The 25,451-nt window shown below is 41.6% G+C and overlaps 1 protein-coding gene across 3 annotated transcripts in view; it reads left to right on the top strand.

The window, feature by feature from the left end:
* The window catches only part of cd36 (CD36 molecule (CD36 blood group)), a 34,565-nt gene extending 23,754 nt beyond the window's left edge, over window positions 1–10,811 (top strand). For all 3 annotated transcript variants that reach the window (XM_068005365.1, XM_068005367.1, XM_068005368.1), the window contains exons 8-13: window positions 714–901; window positions 4,091–4,209; window positions 5,294–5,367; window positions 6,183–6,237; window positions 8,106–8,264; window positions 10,531–10,811. In XM_068005365.1, the coding sequence (XP_067861466.1) occupies window positions 714–901; window positions 4,091–4,209; window positions 5,294–5,367; window positions 6,183–6,237; window positions 8,106–8,264; window positions 10,531–10,566 (631 nt within the window). In that variant the 3' untranslated portion in view covers window positions 10,567–10,811. The remainder of the gene's footprint in view (window positions 1–713; window positions 902–4,090; window positions 4,210–5,293; window positions 5,368–6,182; window positions 6,238–8,105; window positions 8,265–10,530) is intronic.
* The last annotated feature ends 14,640 nt before the right edge of the window (window positions 10,812–25,451 follow it).

Raw genomic sequence — 25,451 nt, 5'->3', positions numbered from 1 at the left:
GAGCCTTTAATGCTGCAGATGGCACCACCAACCAGAAGGACTTTGACACATCAACTCCAATGGCTCCCTTTATAACTGGGCCAATAATAGCAGTGCTGGCATTTTTAGGAGGGGTCTAGGCCCAAACCCAGACCCCATGGCCCCACTTGCCTGCTGAGCAGATCTGTATGCAAAGTTTATCCCATGGCTCGGGTTGTTCAGCGATAGGGAGGCCAGGGCTGAAGAAATTCCTGGTATGGCCCTACATCATGGGCCATGTTTGGGGTGGGGGAGGTTCCACTCCAACCAGGCCCTGATGGAAACTCACAGCATGGGTTCGGACATGGTGCATGTGGCTCCTGTCTAATTCTGTGAGGCTGTGCTGCTGGCCCCACAGAAATTGAAGGCTTATGTCCCTTAAAAGGCCTTTCCCAATTCAGTTTCCAGGATAGGTCTTTTATAAGTTCAAAGTGCATTTGACAGTGGTGGGGTTTGTTGCAAATAGATTTTAAAGTTGCAATACAGGCCCCACTTGCTGTTCAGGCAGACTATCCACAGCATCAGTGGTGCACTTTGCACAGTCAGAGGTGTACTAGACAGACAATTAAATATTGTGTATGGCGGTTATCAACAAATGGGAAGGGAAGGGTTTGCAGCTGCCTAGAGCAGTCTGAGCCACTGTTTGCAATGGATAAGCAAAGCTAAATCACTTTTACTGATTCTTCTCCCCACAGATCCATCTTTGCAGAATATGAACAAAAATATGAACTAAAGAAAATTCCGGTCCATCGTTTTGTTGTTCCTCCTGCAGCTCTTGCGTCTATCGCTGAGAATCCTGAAAATCATTGTTTTTGCAAAGACATGACTGTTTCACAAAATTGCACTTATGCAGGAATTTTGGATATCAGCACCTGCAAAGATAGTAAGTACTGCAGGGAATTAAATGGGAATAAGCAACGGAGGGAATCTGTCATTAGGGCACAGCAATTCTGGGTGCTATTGCCTTGAACACAACTCTAAATATGATCATTTAACAACATATTATACATTAGCTTAGCTTGTTTACCATTTTTCATGAGGCTTTCTAATTAGAATTTTACCATCAAAATTCAAGGGACTTTTTCCAATGAGCTCTATGTCACTTGACAGAAGTGTTCCACAACATTAAACCATGGATATGGTGGGGTCAGCTGACTAAAAGGGTGCTGTTGAATAATGACCTCTGTTTTACAACATTATAACATTGGCATTTGTTGTGCTAAGAATTTGTAGGGATCTAGGATTGTTCCCAAAATCTTCAACACTGTGGCTTTCCAAACTCAACCAAGTGGAGGCTCTGAGGGGAAGCTTCCCCACAGAAAGGAAGGGAAAAATTGTAGGATGATTTGTCTGAGCTCCTCTCCTGTATCTCCTTGCAACCAACAACAACAACGACGTGCATTTATAAAGCGCCTTTAACATATTAAAACATCCCAAGGCGCTTCACAGGAGCGTTATCAAACAGAATTTGTACCAAGTGTAGTCTCCTGTTTTATTTTGTATTCCTGAATCAAACAATGAAAGTACAACACTTTGGCCCCGATATTACCAGGGAGGCGGGTTGGCAGCGGGGGGTTGACTGGGCACATGGGTAACCCGCCCAGTAAAATCGGTGGATTCCCCACGCGATCGCGAATAAATTGAAGCCGCCTGCCTTGGCTTCTGGGTTTGCGCAGTGGGCGGACTGCGCACCCACATCACAGGCTGTCAGCTGGAGGAGCCCTATTTAAAGGGGCAGTCCTCCAATGCTGCTCCTGCAGCAAAACAGCCAAAATTAAGCATGGAGCAGCCCCGGGGAAAGGCTGCTCCCAGGTTTAATGATGCCTCACTCCAGGTCTTACTAGATGGGGTGAGGAGGAGGAGGGAGATCTTCTACCCAGCAGATGGGAGGAAATGGCCTGCCTCTGCCACCAAGAAGGCCTGGCTCAAGGTGGCAGAGGAGGTCACCAGCACCATCAACATATCCCGCACCTGAATACAGTGCAGGAAGCACTTCACATACCTAACTAGGTCAGCCAAACACAAATGAGCTCACTTACTCATTCGCCTACACTCCGTCTTCCACATCACCGCCCCTACCCCACAACTCATTCTGTACATGCCAATACTACTCTATCACATCACTCCTCACACCCACTCAAACCTCATCCTCAAGTTACCTGCACTTACTTACCTCCCCAGTACTCATCCCACCACTACCATTCAAGCCAATCCTCATACAATCTCATGGCTCTGTCTCATACTCACCCTCTGATGCATCTCTTTCACGGTCACTCTCACCCAACCTGCCACTACCTCTGCTGCAGCCACAGGGGATGTAGTAGGAAGCGTAAGGCAAAGGTTTCGTGAGCACAAAGGGGATGCACAAGGGTTTTGACGGTTTGTCATGTTTTTTATTTATATTTGATTTTGGTTCAACTCACATTAAATATTATATTGTCACCACTACGGCCACGTCTTGGCCATTCTTCACTGGCTTGTGCAATAAGTCCCTTTCATGAGGTTCTCCATGAACACCCACACTTGATGCCACCCATTGGGTCACCCTGCAGTGGCTGTATGTGTAGTTGCACGACTATTTTGTGCAGGTGCCTGTGGCACAGCACTGTGTTGTGGAGCTCCACGTGGCGGAGGTGGACAGCGTGCCTGGCGATGTTGCTCGTCCTCGGATGAAGTGATGAATGCAGCTATGGCGCCCCCCATCCTGATGGTGTGAATTTGAGGGGGTCCGCAAAGTAGGTAAATGTGTTTGCACAGCAGAGTTTAGCGTATAAATTTATAATTTTGAGTGGAAAGACAAAGGTGTTGCAGCCAAAACTTTGTCTGAAGTGACAGAGTGCCCTGCTGCAATAAATGAGGTATTCCCCCCAACAGTCAAAAAATCCTTTGCATCTTCCACTGGCTGCTGGCTGAAACACGTCTGCTCCAACAGGGAGTGTTTCCCACAGCACGGGAAACACGCTATGGATCCATGAAAATTACACCCCCGCCAAAATCTCCTGTCAATGAGGTCTGTCAAGGACCTCAACTAGGTAAGTAAGTATTTAAATTGTCATCCCGCCGGCTTTAATTGCCGATGGGAGTCCCGCATGTGGGAGCTGCGCACGCACCCGAACGCGTCACTGGGGAACCCAGAAGTGGGCGGGTTGGAGCCGGGCTCCGGACCCGCTCCGGGATTCCCCGATTTTAGGAGCCGTCCCGCCCCCAACGCACCCGCTCGGCCACCCTAAAATCGACCCCTTTGTGTTTGCTATCTGCCATATACCACGTGCTGATATTTTTCTAATTCTTCCCAAAACATTCATTACTATAAAAAAGGTTGTGTAATAGGCATGTTAGTCAGTGAGCAGTTGGCAAGAGTCTGTTCTGTAGAGATAAATCGTTCTGAAGCATCTGTGAAAGTTGGACTGATTTGAATTTTCTAAATGACGACTTTATCGCTCTCTGTGAATGGAGGGTCACTGTCCTGCTGACTTATGATCAAAAATCAACAAAAATTGATCACATGAGATGTGAATTGTAGTTAACTGGGCAGTTTTCCCTTAGTGTGAGTAGGGAGTAGTACAGAAAGTAAGAATCAAATGCTATGTATAACGTGATGGTTCCTGAGCTATTGGGACTATGAAAGTGAAATGCCAAGGAAAGAAACCAGTTCTGGTTGTATAATATAGGATGTAAGGTTAGATAGGTGCCAGAGTTTTGCTTGATTTATCTTTTGCGTGATAGGGAGAAACTTAGGAGAATCTTTTCTTAAAGACAAAGTAGATTAGGTAGAGTTCACAATAGAATGGATTGTACTTGGTCTGCAGAAAGAATAGCCTAAATGGGCCAAATGGCCTTTCTCATTTTATGCTTTTTCTGTTCTTTTGTTGTATCTTTTGATTACGCAATTATATCACTTGTCTGATAGATCAATGTTCAATTTTCATTGATTTACTACAGTTTCCTTTTTCAAGATTAGTTGATGAACAGAGCATGTTATACTGTGACTTAAATCCACTGTCCTGTGAAATACTCCTTAGACATGTACTGTGACTCACAATTGCTGTGTAATGCTGTGTTTCAATTGCAGAGAAACCGATTTATATTTCACTCCCTCACTTTCTATATGCAAGTGATGAAGTTGTGAACTCTGTAGAAGGGATAAGTCCCAACAAGGAAGAACATGAAACCTTCCTGGATGTGGAACCTGTAAGTGAAACAACTTTTCTTTGAAACCTTTTCACCTCCCTAATCTGTGGTTAAACAAACTCCAGTCTATTTCTAGCGAAAGGAATAAGAAATTTAATTTACTCAAGTTTTAAAGAATAAAGTAGTTAGACTTCAGGAACTTCACAGCATAGATATTCCCCAGTCCTGGCATGTTCATTACTGGTAAATTTATCCTATATCCTGTTAATAGCATTCAGCACTATATAAAACACTAATAATATAAATAAAAGACATGAATGCTTTGGGAAAAATATCATGTGTTCAGGACTTCAGTAACATTTTTCCAAGTGGGTGAATGATATCATTCTATAGGCTGCGTGATTGATCGCAATAGCACACGTCTGAAGTAATATTTAATTAGCAACATTAATCTACCGAGGCATGTAATTTTCCAGCAGGAGCTATGGATCTTTAGGATAAGCAGAGGACCTCTCCAGTGACCAAGTTTGTACATACTAGGGACCCTTACGACAGGAGTTATGGTTTCTCAACTTACCTTGAAAAAGAATCCCTTTTTTTCACTATTCCCGGTGACAAATGCTCTAAATCTTTTCTTCCCTCTGCATTTCCGGTGTATAATTGGGAGCTTGACTGGCCAACCCCTGGGCATGGAGTGTGGGGGAAGGTTCAGAGGTTAGGCTTTTGGATTTCTGTACAGCTAAGAAAGGAAGTCTGCAGAAATGAGACAGAAGAAGAAACACTTGGGCGGGGGTGGGGCGGGGGGGCATGTGCAAGATTACGGCATCCAGTTCACATTAGGGGTTTCACTGTTATGACCGCTGGTTTCCCTATTGTATGACTAGATATTCAGCAGTAAAGGCAAACTCTTGATCATTGGGGATGGGGTGATTGCTCATGGGAGAAACAGGCAACACTGAAGCTGAGAGAATAATTGGTCAGACCTTAAATTTGTAACAGTACAATGCAGGAGCTCACAGTGAGACACGCTGTTCAGTATCAGATTGGACTGAATTATCTATTTATCTAATACACACGGTTTAACTGGCAACATTCAACATATCTTTTTCTCTGGATGATGTCTTTACAATTTCTTTTTTTGCAGGTCACTGGATTTACGTTGAGAATTGCTAAGCGGATACAAATCAACTTAATGTTTAAACCTTCAAAGAAAATTGAGTATGTTTGATTTGTATTCATTGTACTAAAAAATAGTATTTTGAAATGTATTTCTGGATAAATCATCACGTTAAAGAAAATATCAAATTTTAATGGGTTTCTGTCAGGACTTTTACTTATTACGAAACGAACTCAGGCAAATTCTAGGATTTTGTAATAATTCAACAACAGCAACAACTTGCATTCATATAATGTCCCAAGATGCTTCACAGAGGCAGAATCAGACAATAATGGATGCCGAGCCAAAGAAGGAAATATTAGGTGTGGTGGTCAAAGAGGTGGCTTTAAGGTGGGCCTTGAAGGAGTAGAGGGAGGTGGAGAGGATTAGGGAGGGAACTCCAGCGTATGGGGCCTAGATAGCTGAAGGCATTGCCGCCAGTGGTGGGGACGAAGGGAAGGGAGATACACAAAGGGCCAGACTCAGAGGAACGGAGAGTTTGGGAGGGTGTTGCGAGATGTTACAGAGAGAAGGAAGGGGTAAGGCCATAAAGGGATTTAAATACGAGAATGATCGTTTTAAATTTGAGACTTTGTGGGACCGGGAGCTAATGTAGGTCAGTGAATACGGGGGTAATGGGTACGTAGGAGCAGGTACAGGTTAGGATATGGGCAGCAGAGCTTTGGATTAATTGAAGTTTATGGAGGGTGGAGATGGGAGGCTGGCCAGGAGATGTATTATAATAAAGTACCAATTCACATTCACTAAAAAAAGTAAAGATTCATTGTATTTCAAACTGTGCTTTGTCCAGTCACAAGCTAATTGTTGCACAAACCGGATATTTCAAATTTTTTAAACAAAACATTTCTCTTTGTAGAATATTATCAAACATTAAGAAGTCAATAATTTTTCCACTTGTCTGGCTTAATGAGGTAAGAGGATATTTTTGCACTATAGTTTACAATGGAAAAAATTGCTTTACTGGAAAAACAAACAAAAACACTGATGTTATTTTATTTTCAACGTTTAGTGATATAGAATCAGTTCTATAAATTAAACAACTTCATATGTATATCAGAGTTGATATAATTTCAAAAATAAAATATCTTAAGACATAATGCATGGGTAGACTGACATGGAATACCATGGAGTAGTGAATTATGCAACAAAGCAGAAGGATTTAAACAAGTTTTGGAAGTGGAAGTGGGAAGATTAACAAGTTAAGCAAGATGGTAAATTAATAAAAGTATGGTGAGGAACTGAGAAGGGGAAAATAATTTGTTCTTGGAATGTGGGAACACCAGCAAGGCAGTATTTATTGCCATCCCTACTCGCCCTGAAGTCATTAAGAGTCAACCATGTAGTTCCACACCGGAGTCACATATGTACCAGACACAGGTCCAACGCTAAGAGCATTGCGAGTATAGTAAAGGAACTAAAAGCTTGATTACAACCAGAAGGCTATGATATGGTAGCAATTGCAGTCTAGGCAAGTTTGGGGGCCAAATATACTGGATGTAGGATTGTTGTAGAGGATAGGGAAAAACAGAAAGTTGGGGGGGGGGCGGGCGGTAGGTTGCAATATTAATGAAGGACATCATCATGGGGGCATAAAGGAGGGATCTATGCAAATGTAATTAACAGGTGGAATCACCATGGATACATTTTAGGAACAAGAAAGGACTCAAAATACTGGTGGGTTATTTTACATTCTTCCTGACTGTGATGACTTAATGGGGCAATGTGTTTATATAGAGATCAGAGAGGCCCATAAGAAAATTGTGGTAATAATGGAAGATTTTAACTTGCCTACAGATTAGTGGAAAATAGCAGCCCAATAGGAAAGGGAATGCATTCATTGAATGCATTGATGGTAGTTTGCTAAAGCAGCATGCCTTTAGCCTTACAAGGCAGCAGGCGAGTAATTAGCTAGAAATAGTTAACAATCTGATAGTCATGGAGCATCTTGGGGAAAAGGGGATCGTAATATGGTTGAATTCATTATCAGGCTTGAAAGGAAAAAATAAAGATCACAAACCAAATGCTTGTAGTTAAACAAGGCTAACTTTGAAGGGATGAGAAAGCAGTTGACTCCAATAGGGTGGGAGAAGTTATCAGTTGGTAAATTTACAGACCAAGAGTTGAATTTATTCAGGAAGATAATTAGAAAACAAATATATATCCATGGGCTACCCTTGTTTCTTTGAATGCAATATTTCTAATGGAGAAGTTATGAAGCAAGCCTTGTGTCCTAGTGCAGTGATTTTTGTGCAGCATCACTGAAAGTTGAGCAGTGACAGCTGACATTTTCTCACAATCATCTGAAGAAGATGCCCTACATTGCTTTGGTTTGCAAACCTTAATTTTGAAACTTTAATTGTAAGTGTAGAATCTTCTGAATTCTTTTTTAAAGTTAGGAAAGAGCTGGTAGCATAGTCAACTTTTTTCCTATTAATAGAAAGATAAAATGTACTTGCTGTTGGAGGCTGGTGAGAAGAGTACCACATGTGTTTAAATATATATACCTGGAGCTCTGCATTCCCTATTACAGCATAGTCCAGTGGGAAGGTACAAATAGTGTAAGTTCCAGGCTCTGCGCTCACACCCTCCAAACACAATAATATCACTATCACACCAACAGTATAAGTGCACTATTAGTGCAATCCCACAATGGAGTTGTCGAATTAGTAGAATTTACTTGAACTTTGGCTTGCTGCCTTTACTGATAGAAGCTGATGCTCTGTTTGCTATAACGTGCAATACATAGAGAAGTTTCTGAATTTATGATTTTAAATCCTAGACAGCAACTGTTGATGATGAAACTTCAGCGATGTTCAGGGCTTCTTTAACAACACCCATGACAGTACTTGGTTGTATTCAGATAATTCTGCTGTGCGTTGGAAGTCTGCTGTTACTTTCATGTGCAATTGCTCTTTGTGTGACGCCAAGGGTCAAAGAGGTAAGCGTAAAACATACTCATATAACTGTTACCAGTATGAAATTAAAGTTATGATTTTGGCATATTTCAAAAGCGGTCAGGAATGCCAGGACAGAGAAACAACATTTTGAAATGTTATCGGGGTCACTTTCAAGTTGTAAACACAATATTCAAGTGTCCACAATGAAGGATGTTCAGAAGTACAACTTGAACTAGTGCTTTCAACTTTCAGGAGGGTCCTCCTCACTTGGAAATCCCTAATGGTTGATCACAGATATTGGGCTGGGACAGCTTTCCTGACTTTGTCACAAGTGTTAGTTAGTGAATGGATTTGTGATCATGATCAGTGCTGAAAGCTTAAGGACACAACATGACTGCAATGTTAAGTGGTGTAGATTGGAAAGAATGAGAGACTATTCTGCTGTGATGAATAGAGATAGCAATTACCTTACTGCCTTATCAGTGGTGCCGATATTGCTGCATCATAGTAGGGGCATCGGGAACATTTCCGACAGTGCTATCAAGCGGCACTTACTCACCAATAACCTGCTCACCGATGCTCAGTTTGGGTTCCGCCAGGACCACTCGGCTCCAGACCTCATTACAGCCTTGGTCCAAACATGGACAAAAGAGCTGAATTCCAGAGGTGAGGTGAGAGTGACTGCCCTTGACATCAAGGCAGCATTTGACCGAGTGTGGCACCAAGGAGCCCTAGTAAAATTGAAGTCAATGGGAATCAGGGGGAAAACTCTCCAGTGGCTGGAGTCATACCTAGCACAAAGGAAGATGGTAGTGGTTGTTGGAGGCCAATCATCTCAGCCCCAGGGCATTGCTGCAGGAGTTCCTCAGGGCAGTGTCCTAGGCCCAACCATCTTCAGCTGCTTCATCAATGACGTTCCCTCCATCATAAGGTCAGAAATGGGGATGTTCGCTGATGACTGCACAGTGTTCAGTTCCATTCGCAACCCCTCAGATAATGAAGCAGTCCGAGCCTGCATGCAGCAAGACCTGGACAACATCCAGGCTTGGGCTCATAAGTGGCAAGTAACATTCGCGCCAGATAAATGCCAGGCAATGACCATCTCCAACAAGAGAGAGTCTAACCACCTCCCCTTGACGTTCAACGGCATTACCGTCGCCGATTCCCCCACCATCAACATCCTGGGGGTCACCATTGACCAGAAACTTAACTGGACCAGCCATATAAATACTGTGGCTACAAGAGCAGGTCAGAGGCTGGGTATTCTGCGGCGAGTGACTCACCTCCTGACTCCCCAAAGCCTTTCCACCATCTACAAGGCACAAGTCAGGAGTGTGATGGAATACTCTCCACTTGCCTGGATGAGTGCAGCTCCAACAACACTCAAGAAGCTCGACACCATCCAAGATAAAGCAGCCCGCTTGATTGGCACCCCATCCACCACCCTAAACATTCACTCCCTTCACCACCGGCGCACTGTGGCTGCAGTGTGTACCATCCACAGGATGCACTGCAGCAACTCGCCAAGGCTTCTTCGACAGCACCTCCCAAACCCGCGACCTCTACCACCTAGAAGGACAAGGGCAGCAGGCGCATGGGAACAACACCACCTGCATGTTCCCCTCCAAGTCACACACCATCCCGACTTGGAAATATATCGCCGTTCCTTCATTGTCGCTGGGTCAAAATCCTGGAACTCCCTTCCTAACAGCACTGTGGGAGAACCTTCACCACACGGACTGCAGCGGTTCAAGAAGGCGGCTCACCACCACCTTCTCGAGGGCAATTAGGGATGGGCAATAAATGCTGGCCTCGCCAGGGACGCCCACATCCCGTGAACGAATAAAAAAAAAAATTTCCACCCACCTTGCTTAGTGATATATTTTAAAAGCTGCAGAATCAGCTGCCACTTTATATACAAAGAAATCAATGATTGGTTTCAAGTTAAATATTTGCACATATTAGTCATTCAAAATTGTGAAATCTGAAATGTTATATTTAATGCAGTAAAACAGATGGGATATGGCTAGGAGGATCACTGTTTTCTTGGTTAGTCTGGTGTCTGACACACACAGGAACCCATCACCTTCATTAAGGGTCTCAAAACCAAGTTACTGAGAAATCCAACTGGTAGACTTCCATTTGCTCAATATGGAGGGAACACCCGACTTGATGGATTCTCAGATTAGTTCCAGGTATTTGACCCTCATGATTGATGCAAATCGTTGCGGTGGCTGGAGTGCCATACATGTTTTAACACGTGTAGAGCTACAGAAATTATTTCTATGTTTTCTTTTCCTTGAATAGACAATAAAGGCAAATCTCAGAATGGAAAAATTTTAACCCTGCTTGACGTATTGAACACGATGAACAAATACCCTCTGGTCTGAACATCTCCAGAGTGCTCCACATGTTGAGAAGATTTCTGGTTTTTGTTAATGTTAGTAATTTTCAGTGGCAATTGACCAATATTAGGGCTGCACATTGTACTTTTCCATGGGGGGGTTATTGCTTGCTGCTTCTGGACTATCACATTGTAATATTGCAGGAGAAAGTACTTTCTTGAGATGTATTATGTTTTAATTGAATAAACCTTTCTTGAAAGTTAACCTTATGAAGTTTGGTTTTCCCGCTCTTCTTTGTATCAATTTTCTGAAGGTGAAATTCCTTCACTTAAGAAGAATGGCAGCCTAAGTGAGAACAGGATTTCCAGTTTTGTATTCATACTAACTATTTCCATTAACATTATCAACAAGAGTAATTTTGCCCCCTTCCCCCCAGGTGTGGGCAGATTGGAGTAATACTGTGGACATAGTGACAAGACCTGCAGGCTGGAGCAATTATTGCCAGGATTATAGAATATTGTAGTACCTCCTGGATCCCAATGTGAAAGCTATGGGATTACCAAGTACATTCATGTTCCCTTCTCCTACCATCAACTGCAATGGAGGTGGGCAGAATTTTAAATGTCATAGCTCTTCTCCATGTTAATTATTCTGCAGCAAATGTGACCAACCTCTTACACTGCTGGAATGACACAAGCAGGATCAAGAGTTGTTCAGGCATTGGCCCTAATTTATATTATTTTCATACTCAAGCAGATTCAACAGTAACTTTCAAAAGGGAATTGCATAAATACTTGAAGGGGAAAAATTACAGGCCTATGTGAGAAAGCAGGGGAGTGGGACTAATTGGATAGCTCTTTCAAAGAGTCGGCACAGTCACGATGGGCTGAATGGCCTCTTTCTGTGCTGTATAATCCCTGATACTCGGGTTTCCCCAGCACGATCAGCAAATCAGCTTTAAAAGGCCCCCCCTTTATTCCCTATTGCTCCAATTGGTCGCCAAAGACTGATCCTGTCTTGTCCTTAAAAGTAACTGACATTGAAGCCCACCCAATGTAATCACTCTGTTTATATATACATTAGGACCAGACTGGAGGTCACTGATGGCTGGTGTGGAAGAAATTGACTTCATCAGCTTCAGAGCCCACTTAATGGAAAACCTAAGGGAGCCCACTTAATGGAAAACCTAAGGGAGCCCACTTAATGGAAAACCTAAGGGAGCCCACTTAATGGAAAACATAAGGTGATCCAGGTGTTGGAGGACATCCAGTCAACCTAAAAAACTAGAAATCAAGTCAGCATGGATGCCTAATTTCTGGGCTGTACATAGGCCAATGCAATGTCTTCAGTGCATGTTTTTGCATATGTTGATAGCTACTAATTGCTGACACTTCTGCACAACTGGATTGCTGGGTGACATCAATACTATTGGATACTGCCTTCTCAAGATGCCCACTCAGTATCTATTGCTGTGTACTGCTATTCAAAACTTTCCTGACTCTGTATATTCATGTAAATGACGCTGCAAATGATGACCCACAGATAACGATGCAAAACGTGTAGAACAAAGTCCAGCCTAAGGTGCATTACCTCCTAAATTCAAGGTAGATAATGTTTATGGTGGTGCAATTTGTACATTCTAATTACAAGAATAATTGGAAACCAGCAGCAGATGCCTGCCAACCCAGACTCTTAGCTCCTCTCATGTGTAGAGATTCAGCCAGATATATTCATTGGAGAGCAGAAACATTACATTTTCAGAGACAATTGTCAATGTTGGAAAATGATCTACACATTTCCAAGGGTCAGCGATGAGCCTGAAAATCTTGTAAGATTATGTTGTTTTACGATTAACACCTCATATTTAACAAATATAAAGTTAGGTGTCAGCCATGGGTCAGTGGTAGCATTCTTGCCTCTGAGTGAGAAGGTTATGGGTTCAAGCCCCACTTCATAAACTTGAGTACTAGACTGACACTTCAGTGCAGTGTTGAGGAAGTGCTTAACTCTTTTGCATGAGATATTGAACTGAGATCCTGTCTGCTCTCTCAGGTGGATGTAAAAGATCCCGTGGCACTATTTGAAGAAGAGTAGGTGTCCCTCAACCAACATCACCAAAAAAAAATTATCCAGTCACTTATCTCATTGCTGTTTGTGGGACCTTGCTGTGTGCAAATTGGTTGCTGCATTTCCCTGCCTTACAATAGTGACTACATTTCAAAAGTACTTAATTGGCTGTGACGTGTTTTGGCTTGTCTTGAGGTTCTGAAAGGCACTATATAAAACGAAGTTCTTTTCTATGTGAATATTTTCAGTTTATAAGCTTTGATCTAGTAGGAGTGTTGTGCAAATGATAACATTTAAACATTTTAAGGCCTATAACCAGGATGACATATAGCTGGGTAACAAAGTCCTTCCTGTAAATGCACACACTGCATTATCTTAGGTGAGTTGTGTATTTTGAGTCAAAAAATTTCAGAGAGAATCAAAACATTAGTATTACATAGAGTGTACAGCATAGAAACAGACCATTCAGCCCAACAAGTCCATGCCAGTGTTTATGCTCCACGTGAGCCTGCTCCCACCCTTCTTCATCTAACCCCATCAACAGAACGTTCTATTCCTTTCTCCTCCATACGTTTATCCAGCTTCCCCTTAAATGCATCTATGCCAGTCGCCTCAACTACTCCTCTTCTAGCGAGTTCCACATTCTAACCACTCTGGGTAAATAAGTTTCTCCTGAATTCCCTATTGGATTTATTAGTGACTATCTTATATTTATGGCCCCTAGTTTTGGTCTCCCCTGCAAGTAGAAACATCTTCTCTACGTCTACCCTATCAAACCCTTTCAGAATCTTAAAGACCTCGATCAGGTCACCCCTCAGTCTCGAGAAAACAGCCCCAGCTTGTTCAATCCTTCCTGTTAGGTATAACCTCTCTGTTCTGGTATCATCCTAGTAAATCTTTTTTACCCCTTCTCCAGTGCCTCTATATCCTTTTTATAATATGGAGACTAGAACTGTTCACAGTACTGTAAGTGTGGTTTAATTAAGGTTCCATACAAGTTTAACATAACTTGCCTGCTTTTCAATATTATCCCTCTAGAAATGAACCACAATGCTTAGTTTGCTTTTTTTATGGCCTTATAAATCAGCATGGCTACTTTTAGTGATTTGTGTATTTGTACTCCCAGATCCCTCTGTTCCCCTACCCCATTTAGACTCTAATTTTCCAAGCAGTATGTGGCTTCCTTATTCTTCCTACCAAAATGTACCACCTCACACTTATCTATATTGAAATTAATTTCCCAATTACCCACCCACTCTGCAAGTTTATTAATGTCTTTCTGCATTTTGTCACAGTCCTCCTCAGTATTAACTATAACCCTAATTTGGTGTTGTCCACGAATTTTGAAATTGTACTTCCGATTCCTGAGTTCAAATCGTGTATGTAAATGGTGAACAACAGTGGTCCCAGCACCGATCCTTGTGGAACACCACTTTGCACCTTTTGTCAGTCTGAGTAACTACCTTTAACCCTACTCTCTGTTTTCTGTTCTGTAGCCAGCCTGCTATCCATTCTGCTACTTGTCCCCTGACTCCACAGGCTCTGACCATAGTCATGAGTCTACTATGTGGTACCTTATCGAAGGCCTTTTGAAAATCCAAATATATTACATCTACTTCATTACTCTTGTCCACCCTTTCTGTTACTTCTTCAAGAATTCAATAAGGTTGGACAAGCATGACCTTCCCTTTTGAAAAACGTGTTGACTATTCTTTATTATATTTTCAGTTTCTAGATGTTTTTCTATTACATCTTTGAGTAAGGATTCCATTATCTGTCCTACCACTGACATTAAGCTAATTGGTCTATAGCTCCCTGGACTTGTTCTATCTCCATTTTTAAATATAGGAATCACATTAGCTGTCCGCCAGTCCTCTGGCACTATTCCCTTTTCTAATGAATTTTTATATATATGTAATAGTGTCTCTGCTATCTCTTCCCTAGCTTCTTTTAATATGCAGGGATGCAAACCATCTTTTCTATGTGAATATTATCAGTTTATAAGCTTTGATCTAGTAGGAGTGTTGTGCAAATGATAACATTTAAACATTTTAAGGCCTATAACCGGGATGACATATAGCTGGGTAACAAAGTCCTTCCTGTAAATGCACACACTGCATTATCTTAGGTGAGTTGTGTATTTTGAGTCAAAAAATTTCAGAGAGAATCAAAACATTAGTATTACATAGAGTGTACAGCATAGAAACAGACCATTCAGCCCAACAAGTCCATGCCAGTGTTTATGCTCCACGTGAGCCTGCTCCCACCCTTCTTCATCTAACCCCATCAACAGAACGTTCTAATCCTTTCTCCTTCATGTGTTTATCCAGCTTCCCCTTAAATGCATCTATGCCAGTCGCCTCAACTACTCCTCTTCTAGCGAGTTCCACATTCTAACCACTCTGGGTAAATAAGTTTTATCCTCTCTAAGTTTGATTAGTTCATCAATTATCTCCCCCCTTTCTATCTTAAATGTCTTTGTATCTTTTTTGATCTCTTCTTCTATTGTCATGCCCACTTTGTTAGTTTCCCTGGTAAATACTGAGGCAAAGTAATTATTTAATATTTCTGCCATTTCGCTGTCATTACCTGTGAGTTTGTCGTGTGTATCCCTTAGTGGTCCTAACCCTATCCTGATTTTTCTTTTGTTATTTATGTGTCTGTAGAATACTTTACTATTTCTTTTTATATTCCTTGATAATTTAATTTCCTCGTTTCTCTTTGCCTTCGTAATTGTTTTTTTGACTTCTTTCCTAACTTTTTCATATTCTCTTTTGTCATCCTTTCCTTTGCTGTCTTTGCACTTAGTGTGTGCTTTTTTCTTTATATTCAATTTCCCCATTATTCATTTAACCATCCATGGTGTGTCATTACTGGCTAGTTTGTTCTTGCTTTTTAGTGGAACATATTTCTCCTGGACTCTCTTGATCACCGTTTTAAATGTTTCTCACTGATGTTCTATTTCTTTGTTTGTCAGTACATTTTTCCAGTTTATTTTCCCTAGTTCTATTCTCATCCCCTTAAAATCAACTTTTTTCCAATTTATTACTTTGGTCTTTGTCTTACTTATGTCCTTCTCAATCTTTATCTTAAACCTTATTATGTTGTGATCGCTATTGCCTGGATGTTCCCCTATGTTTACCCTGGTCTGACCTTTACACTCATCTCCTGTTTCCTTTATCTTTAAGCTTTTGTTATTGCTACCAGATCCCTCCCCTTGTTAGGTCCTGCTTTTTAAATTTAGTTCCTAGCTTCTGATATTCCCTCAGCAGGACCTCCTCCTCATTCTTCCTTATGTCATTGGTGCTGACATGGGCCACATCAAGGATCCTTCCCCTCCCTTCCCAAGTTTCTCTCCAGTTGCTCTGAGATTTCATTTACCCTTGCACCAGGTAGGCAACACACCCTCTTGGACCCTTGGTCACGACTGCAGAGGACACTATCTATCCCCCTGATTATAGAATCTCCTATGTCTACAACCTTTCTATTCTGATCCTCTTCTCCTTGGACTGCCTCATGCTCCATGGTGCTAAGGTTAGCATTCTGGGCATCTTCTCTGCAGCCTTCATCCTTATCCTCACAGGTATCAAGTACCTCGTACCTGTTGGAAAGGACCAGTGTCTGCAGGACCTCCTTCTCTACCTCTCCCAGGTTCCCACTACCCTGCTGCCCAACATCCCCCTCTCTTATGTGTCGCAGTGTCTCTAACTTGCATTCCAGCTCAAAGACTCTGAGCCGGAGTATCTCAAGCCAGAGACATTTACTGCAGATGTGGCAATCTGGGACAGTCTCGCTGTCCGCAAACTCCCACATATTACAGTCCTGACACGCAGCCTGTACTGCCATTTCTAGTTTTTATTTATTTATTATCAGTAGTTTATTTCTAGGACTAATAGAATCACTTGAGATCTAGATTATATTTAGTCAATGGACTTAGCTTGATTTCGAAATAATTACTTACTTAGTCATTTTTTATTTTATGTATTTTTTTAATTTAAGTTTTAAAAGTTGATAGATTAGTTCATAGTCCCTTGGTTTAAATCACATAACACTTCCTTCCCTCCCTGCACCTAAATCTCAAACTCACCAAATTCCCAGTTGAAAGTCCTCACTCTGTTAGCAATTCACTGCATTAGAGGTTCACTCTCTGTCTTAACCAACCTCTGTGCTCACAACAAATATTTTGTCAAAGACCAGAGTAAGATGGTTCCCTTAATGAGTGTTTGTGTTGAGGGCTTCCAACTATGAGAGAAGGCCCCCTAATAGTGCTGTAGTTGCCTAATTACTGATTAAATAGTTATTTCTGAATTGATTTAAGTATAAGAGTCCATCAAATTGACTATGATTCACATTTGTTGCAATAATCAAAGGTATTCAAGAATCTCATTTTCTATATCTGTAAGATATAACTTTTTAAGTACTATTTTTATAAGCAGCTGTCAGTGAAAGTTGCAACTTACAATTAGTTTGACTGACTGATCAACAGATTGACTGGCTGTTCACCTTATTGCTGTTTGTGATTGGCTGCTATGTTTGCATACATAGCAACAGTCATTGCGAAAAGCTTTGAGACATTTCAACGTGAAAGGCACTGTATGAATGCAAGCATTATTTTAATAAGAAGTCCTTAAAGGGAGTGTTTCTGATTTTCCAAATTGTTATTCATCGAAGCGATAGGAATCAAAAATCAAGAGTTTATAAGACGTTAAACAAATCCTACATGTTGAATGAACACGGACAATGCTAGCTAAAATGTAATATTGAGCAGCCACCTGAGCTCCAAAGTATATCACTAATACTTTTCATAACATTATTTAACTAAGAAAATATTCCAGAGGTAGTTTACATTTTGCTGTGACATTGATTGCAATGTGGTACTAGTGTTCTCACATAGTTCATTGTTAAAAGAGCTATATAATGCTACGCAACCACAAACTGTAATTATAGCTAATTTTTGGATAGGTCTCTTACTACAGCTTCCAGAGTACACAGAATGGCTGATATACAGCTGGCTTGTTTTAGTGCAATGCTGCTACTAGTCTCTTAGGGAATGTGAATATTTGATCCTTGGTTAGTTTTTATATATTATATATACATATAGGTATATAGCTATATATACACATATATAGATATACACATACACATACATATATATATACACACGAACATACACACACACATACATACACATCTATGTAATTGTTCATCTGAACTCTAATTTACAGTTTTTACTATGTAATAGCTTCAGGGGGTAGGACAAAAAGAGACTTTCAAAAGATATTCAGTAAAAATAATAAATTCAAGTGAGTAAATAGAAATAATTCAAAAAGAATATCTAACGGGTTAAGTATATAAATAGGTGTGGTATGTTCAGAGTCTAGAGTGATGTGTGCTGCTTTCATGATGTGGACCTGCCTGGACTCAGATACCATGCAGGATGAATACGTCTGTATGAAGTGTACAAAGGTTGCACTCCTCGAGCTAAAAGTTCCATAGCTTGAGAGTGAACTCCGCAACATTCAGGAGAGAGAAAGTTTTGTGGAACAGATGTTCCAGATGCTGGTCGCTCCACAGGTTGCTAGGAGTAGAGAAGCTGGGAAAGGAAATGGCAGACAGGGCAGGAAGCAACAGGTGAGGGGAGATAGAGGATCTTCTGTGGAGCTGGATTTGTCTGATTGGTATAACTGTTTAGGTGCCAGTGATGTGGACAAAAAGTGTAACACGGAGGGTAAACGTGAGTGACTATAAGGCACTGAGGAACTTTGGACTGTACGAAGTAAATACAAAAGGTTCTGGAATAGGAGGGCAAGCAGCCAGAGGTCATGGTCCATGTGGGAGCCAATGAAATAGATAGCAGTAAGTTTAAGATTCTGCAAAGCAATTTTAAGAAGTTAAGTTCTAGATTAAGGAGCAGAAGCTCCAGGGTAGTAATCTGTGGATTACTCCCAGTGCCACGTGCTGGACTAGACAGAGAGAGAAAGATTAGGATTGTCAATTGTCGCTGGAAGGATGGTTTCAGATTACTGGGACGCGGGAACCACTTTAGGGGCCAGGAGAGGCTGTACAGATGGGATGGCCTTCGCCTACAGCGGAGAGGCACCCGTGTTCTTGGGGAATAGGTAAATAGAGCAGTGGAGAAAGATTTAAATTAGTTGGGGGGTGGGAGGGAAAAATCCACACAGTAAGTCAAAAAGTGTGAGAAAAAGACAAGAAGGGCGTATGGACAGGGTGGGGACAGTTAGCCAAATAAGAGTTCTGTGCACAAATGCACATAGCATAAGAAATAAAACAAGTGCGTTAGAAGCACAAATTCAGTTTAAAGGGTGTAATGTAGTAGCCATTACAGAGCCTTGATGACAAGCTGGGCATGATTGGAAGCTAAATAATTCAGGCTATAGGAATTAAAAAGGACCGGGAAATTGGGAAAGGAGGGGAGTGATAATATTGATAAAAGACACAGTTACAGCAGGGGAAAGAAGGGATTTCAGTAATGATGATCAGGCAGTCGAGTTAAGGAAAAGCAAAGGATGCAGGAATCTGGTAGAAGTTGTCTACAGATCTCCTGATACTAGTGATGTAGTGGGGGGGATGTATAAATACAGGTATCAGGGAAGAATCTCGCACAAATAATGAGGTATTAATATAGGAACTGGCCAGACTTGATAAGAACAGCAGTTTCCTTCCCTAAAGGGCATTAATGAACCACTTGGGTTTTTACGATAATTCAACATGGTCACTTTTACTGAAACCAGCTTTTTATTTCCAGGTTTTTTTAAACTGAATTCAAATTCTCAAACTATCATGGTAGGATTTGAACTCATATTCTCTGGATTATTAGTCCAGTAACATAACACCAACACATAACACTGCACTACCGTACCCCGGTTAGGTGCTTGCATTGTTGCTATAGGGTCATTATGTTAAATGGGGAAGCATAGCCTAATTAAAATGATAGTTCAGTTGAATGGTCACTTGTCATATAATTTGTGCTCTTCTTCATATTTACCGCAAGCCTTTTTGGGGGTGGGAGGGTGGGAGGTTAAGGTGCTGCCCCTTTGAAGGAGGTCATGGCTGACAATTCCATTAACGAGTTGAAAGGGTCCATGCTCCATTTTGAACTTGGATCCATACCTCCGTCGTCATCAATGTTTGAGGTTGATAGAGCCCGAGGTCTCATTGCAGGAAGGTGAGCCCAAGTACTTTAATATATGTTACTAAGTTTTGAGACTTATGTCCAAAAGAAGCAACAGCCTAGAACAAAGAACTTGCATTTATATATGACCTTTTACATCCTCCGGACATCTCAAAGTACTTTACAGCCAATTACTTACTTTTGAAGTGGGGTCACTGTAGCTTTGTGGACAAACAGAGCAGCCTATTTGCAAACAGCAAGGTCCCACAAACAGCAAATTTAATGAATGATCAGATAATCTGTTTTTGATGCTTTCATTGAGGGAGAAATGTTTGCCAGGACACCAGGAGAACTCCCCTGACCTTCTACAAATAGTATCATGGGAGGTAAATGGGACCTCACCCACAGGACAGCACCTCCGAATATGGAGTACTCAGTCTGGATTACATGTTCCATTCCTGGAGTGGGACTTGAACCCATGGCCTTCTGATGAGAGTGCTACCACCAAGCATGACACTTGGATGGGACTAGACCTGAGGGAATGTATAAACTATATACTGAAACAGGACACAATCTGGCTAGTTCAGAATCAGCACTATAGAAATTAATGTTATCTACATGGCTTCTATTTCAAATGAAACGTGCTTGGAAGGGAAAATGTAATTTTTTGAGAATCACAATGTTACGGTAGGGCAGTAATAGTCATTAGGGGGTTGAGATTAAATTTGGTTGCAAAATTCATATGTACCATATAATTTAATTAGTATATTTGTATTTCTCATGTGCCCAGTAGATGGTGCTATATCTCACAGAAATCATTGGAGCTTCTATTCCTGAAGATTGCTACACCTGTTCCTTTTGCCTATTACCAAAGACATTGTTAAAATTACACTACAGATCAATACATTACCACAAAAACATAAACAAAGGCTGATTGATAAAATCTTTTTTAATTCACATTGTGAGCACCTTTTCAGGCCTTTACAGTGCCTTCCCACTCACACAAATGGGACCTTGAAACCTCGGCAAAATGCTGGAGAGGTTCTCGGCAGACAGGGTACAAACTGCCACAATTTCTGGTCGTGCCTAAGGCTGAGCTGGGAGAAATTGGCCTATAATTTGCTTGAAATGAGTTACACCACATTTGCCCCATTAAAAGAAAATTTCACCCGCTGGTGGCCTGTAGGGGAGTTGTAATCGGGTTTCCTGGGTCTGATCATTTGCATTCTCATTGGTGCAGTAATTGTCGTAAAACCCTCGCAAAACGGGTGTGAATAGCTGAACTACCTGTAAACCTCTGTGCATCCTTTAAAAAGACAGTGCAGCCTACAATCTTCAGCAGCAGACTGGATGACAACAAGTAAGAGAGGATCAGTGCTTGACTTTTGCTCTTCACTCTCTGATAATTTCACTGCATGTCTTAGCAATATTTGTGCAGCATTATGACTACGTAGACATCATTTGGACCCAGAGGGCAACAGGGCACTGCACCACGCCAGAGAAGTTTGCAGAACTTCAATGATTCAGACCTGCCAAGCTCTCAGAGGAAATCGAAGGTAGGAAGCACAGACTGCTGGATGTGAATGACACTAAGCCATCCTCCTGTCACTTGGAGGAAGGTGGCAGTGGCACTGAGTGCCAATTCCTTCATTTCAGGACTACAGAAGTGTTGCAAAAAGTTCAATGACCTTACTAGGCATGGCAAGGTAACACACTGAGCACTTTCTTGCCCACCTTGGGCACTGGCACACTCTTCACCCTTTTAAAGCAACACTCCCACCACTAACTCTTCTCTCTGCACTCTGGTTAAGGGCGGCTCTAACTTGATATCTTGCACTATGGCTACCCAGCTCTCCACACAGAAATCACTTATGTGCACAACCCTAAAACAACTTCCTCCTGCCCACCTTTAAATCCCTCACCCCCTTTAAAGGACAAGGCAATGTAGCTTGTGGGCACTCGCTCAACTCTTGCTGTGGGAGATGGCGAGGTCGGTGGCATCTTGCCTGCGCAAGGTTAGTAACTGGGCACCTGGTCTGTCACCCTGGCATTACTCTGACACACAACATAGACAGAACCTTCCACCCCCCTTTCTCTATCTCCTTAATCCTAAGGGACTAATGCTCATCCATTCTTATCTTCTATGGGGTCCTTTCCTGCAAATTCACCACCGCCTCGATTGTGGGGGTGGAGGGGGGGGTATAGGAGGAGCTGAGGAGGAGGAGGAGGAGGAAGAGCTGGGGAATTTTTTTCTCCTTGGAATAGTACTGATAATGATGAGAATGAGGAGGATAATAACCAGCTCAGCCATCAGTTGGGACTTCTTCATTCGGCTCCATCTTCCTCTGTCACAAACCCCTTCCAACCTACTTCCTGTCTCCCGGACACCAGCTCAGGGGGAATTAGTTACTGGCCGTGAGGATGTGGCACCAGGTGATTTACCGACAAAAAAGGACCCGAAGGGGTAGGAAATGCCACTTTCCCAGCAGAGGGCAAGAAGAAGGCTGCCAATGGCGTCATGGTCATGGGATCTAGAACTCTGCACACTCGCTTGAAAAGAAGGATGTTTGAGAAACATCACACCCATGTGCAGGCTCTGGCATTAATCTTCAAGGATATGCGGCAAATGACAGCTGTGAGTCTACAGCTGTCATTTGTGGCAACATCAGAGAAGCTTTATCTTCCTTGTGGGCACCAATGGAGCAAATGATAGCTTCAATGGAATCTGCAGCAAATCTCCAGCTAAGAAGTGGCCAGGGACCAGTCGGTGTCTCCCCCTCCACGGAAACACAGACTGCAGCTCTGGAGGCAATAGTGGACCGAATGGAGGGCAGCATGAATCACAGCTTCCAGACGTGACGCCTGCTATGTCTCAGGGCTTTCAGGATTTGACAGCTGCCATTAGACCAGCCGTCCCGCTGATCAATGGGGCCACCGATCTAGGGCCCATTAAAACGTCATCTAGCTGGACTTAAACAAAATAATTCCAAACTAACATCCTGCATTCTCATTCTGAGCCTGGCTAAAGCTTGATCTCACAGCTTTGTGTTTAAAACCTGCCTCTATCGCTGTCTCTCTGTTTTTTATCAGCATCTGTTCATAGCCAGAAAAGACCAGAGACACAATGGTTGTGGGATGTTTACTCATTGCCAAGATTTGCTAGCAAATTGCTTTTTAAAATACAGAAACAACATCAAAGCTTAGCTCATTAGCATTTTAACCCCATCTCAGTAACTTTTTTTAATAAATTTGTGTTAATACACCTTGTTTTAAAAACTCAACTTTTAAATGTCATTCTTTTTCCCCCCAATTGTTTATGTGGAAAAATGGTCAACAAATTCCGAAAGGTGACACATGCATTACCTTTTTCAATAAGGTTAACCTTGGATGTCTTTGGATCCCTCCAACAAGTTTCCAGCAGTGGATAAAATCACTCTGAACCTTCTCTTTCTGCAGGCAGGAAGTCAGAACACCTGATCAAACTAGAATACAGCCATCTAGTGGACAAGTTTAGCACCACAATGTATCATGGAGAACACACTTTCCATCTGGCCATAATATAAACACTCTGATTTCCTGACATCAGAAACAGACACAGTCTTGTGAGCTGTCAGAAGATTCTGCAGCTCCTATACCTACCTGCGAAATGTGTGGGACTAGTTTCGTATGGTAGGGCACGAGTAATATCATGATTGATTGATTCTCAAGTCCACCCTGAGCATACATTGGATGTCTGCATGCATTGTAATATTGCTCTGTTTTGACACTCCCCAGGTCGCATGTGCATAGACACTAAAATGCATAATGTGCAGGAATTCAATTAGAAACTGGCCTCCACTGAGCATCAAAGAAGAGCAGTGGCAAATCACAAGGGAAATCAGAGAGAGTAGCGCATATCAGTCGTGAGTCTCTGTTTAGGCGCCAATCTCTGGGGATCTAAACAATAGCATTATGTTTAGGTCCTGTTTGTCTGTTAACACCATGTTAAGACATATGTTTGTTAAATTTTCTCTTTTTAGAGAGGAGTTTATGCTAATTTACAGCAAGCTGGCTGGATCTATTGTTACATCACTTGCAACTTACATAATTCCTCTTTTCTGTAAGCTTTACTATAAATTTGTTATATTATCAGAGTCGAAGGATTGAGATTGTGAACGTAATTAGAAATTTCTTAGTGTATAATTAACTGGATAAGATGTCAGTCACACTAATGTGTGGGTATAAGCATCCCCCGGCTGTGTACAGTCCCAATTCAGTTACTGGTCTGTGCTGAGTTAGCTGATCTCAGTAGCAGCAGCATTTGGGGAAGTCACAATTGCCTCAATGCTAGAGAAGAGAAAAATGAGCTATGGTTCCCACTCCTGAATACCATCCAGAGACCTCTGCTGAAAAGTTTACATATGTGGATGTCAGGTAAGGACTGGGTTGGATTTAATCAAAATGCCACCAAGGTTAGTCCACAGTTAGAATACTATGTGCATTTCTGGGCACCCCATTATTAAAGGGACATCAAAGAGAGCATTGAGTGTAGATTCACCAAGTTGGTGCCAGGGATGAGAAACTATAGTTATGAAGAGAGACTTGAGATACTGGAACTACTCAAGCAGAGAAGGGTAATAGGGGATTAAATAGAGGCTTTTAAGATTTGGTAATAGACACACATTTGAAGCAAAGAAAAGTACTGGCCTGTGGTCATTGGGATTAATTTTGGATTGTTCTCGCAAAGAGCTGGCACAATCTCGATGGGCTGAATGGACCTACCCTGTGCTGTAAAGTTCTATGGTTCTATGAGGAAAACAACAAGATCCAATCTCAGTAGCTTTGAAAGATACTTAGGAATTTCTCACTATCTACACTCACACACGAAGAATGCCATTCTGGCAAAGGATTGAATGGATGTCAGCACCTCTGGAACTAACCACTAAAATAAGTCAGTGCCTAAGAAAATAAGGGAAGAAAACTGGAAAAAAAGATAACAAGAATTCCAACTTCAAAAATGAAATCTATAATTTGTTTTTTAAGATTATCCTGGGAGTATTTTGAATTCAGGTAATTACTGTGGATTCAATATTTTTAACAGATCCAATTCAATTAAATTCATCATTAAAGGTCCTGACATTTTTTTTTACAGACATTAGATAACAGAAAACATGAAAATGTTGCAAGCTGCCAAATGCAGTAAAAAGAAATCAATCATTGTCTCGATTATGCTTTAATTGCACGATACGACCCATTGCCTAAACATTGATTGACTAATTGCGTTCTTTTGAAGCTATTGAGATCAGCTCTTCAGCGTGACATTTCACATTCAATCTGTGTCATTATTGGAATCACTGAGAGAGGAACACAGGAATGAGGGAGGGCTAAAAGGCCATGTTTGATGGCAATGTTTAATCATCGTCAATTCACACTGGAACGGACAGAAGCTATAGTTGTTAAATGATTGATAATTTGATGCACCATTTACTGAAGCAAGTAGCTAATTGAGTGAAAAACACATCCCTTTTCCCCTTCAAAGAAAAGCCTCAGATTTTCCAGTGAGGCATTATTTACTCAGCCACAGGGGTCCAGAATGTAACTTTCTTGATGCATCAAGTGCTGAACAGATGATTCTATTTAAACTCACGTATATGATCCAAGGAAAATAACACTGTTGGTTTCCATTTGTTAAATAAAGTGGCACA

The sequence above is a fragment of the Heptranchias perlo genome, chromosome 24, assembly GCF_035084215.1.
Source record: "Heptranchias perlo isolate sHepPer1 chromosome 24, sHepPer1.hap1, whole genome shotgun sequence".
NCBI lineage: Eukaryota > Metazoa > Chordata > Chondrichthyes > Hexanchiformes > Hexanchidae > Heptranchias > Heptranchias perlo.
This window is presented reverse-complemented; position numbering and strand designations above follow the sequence as displayed.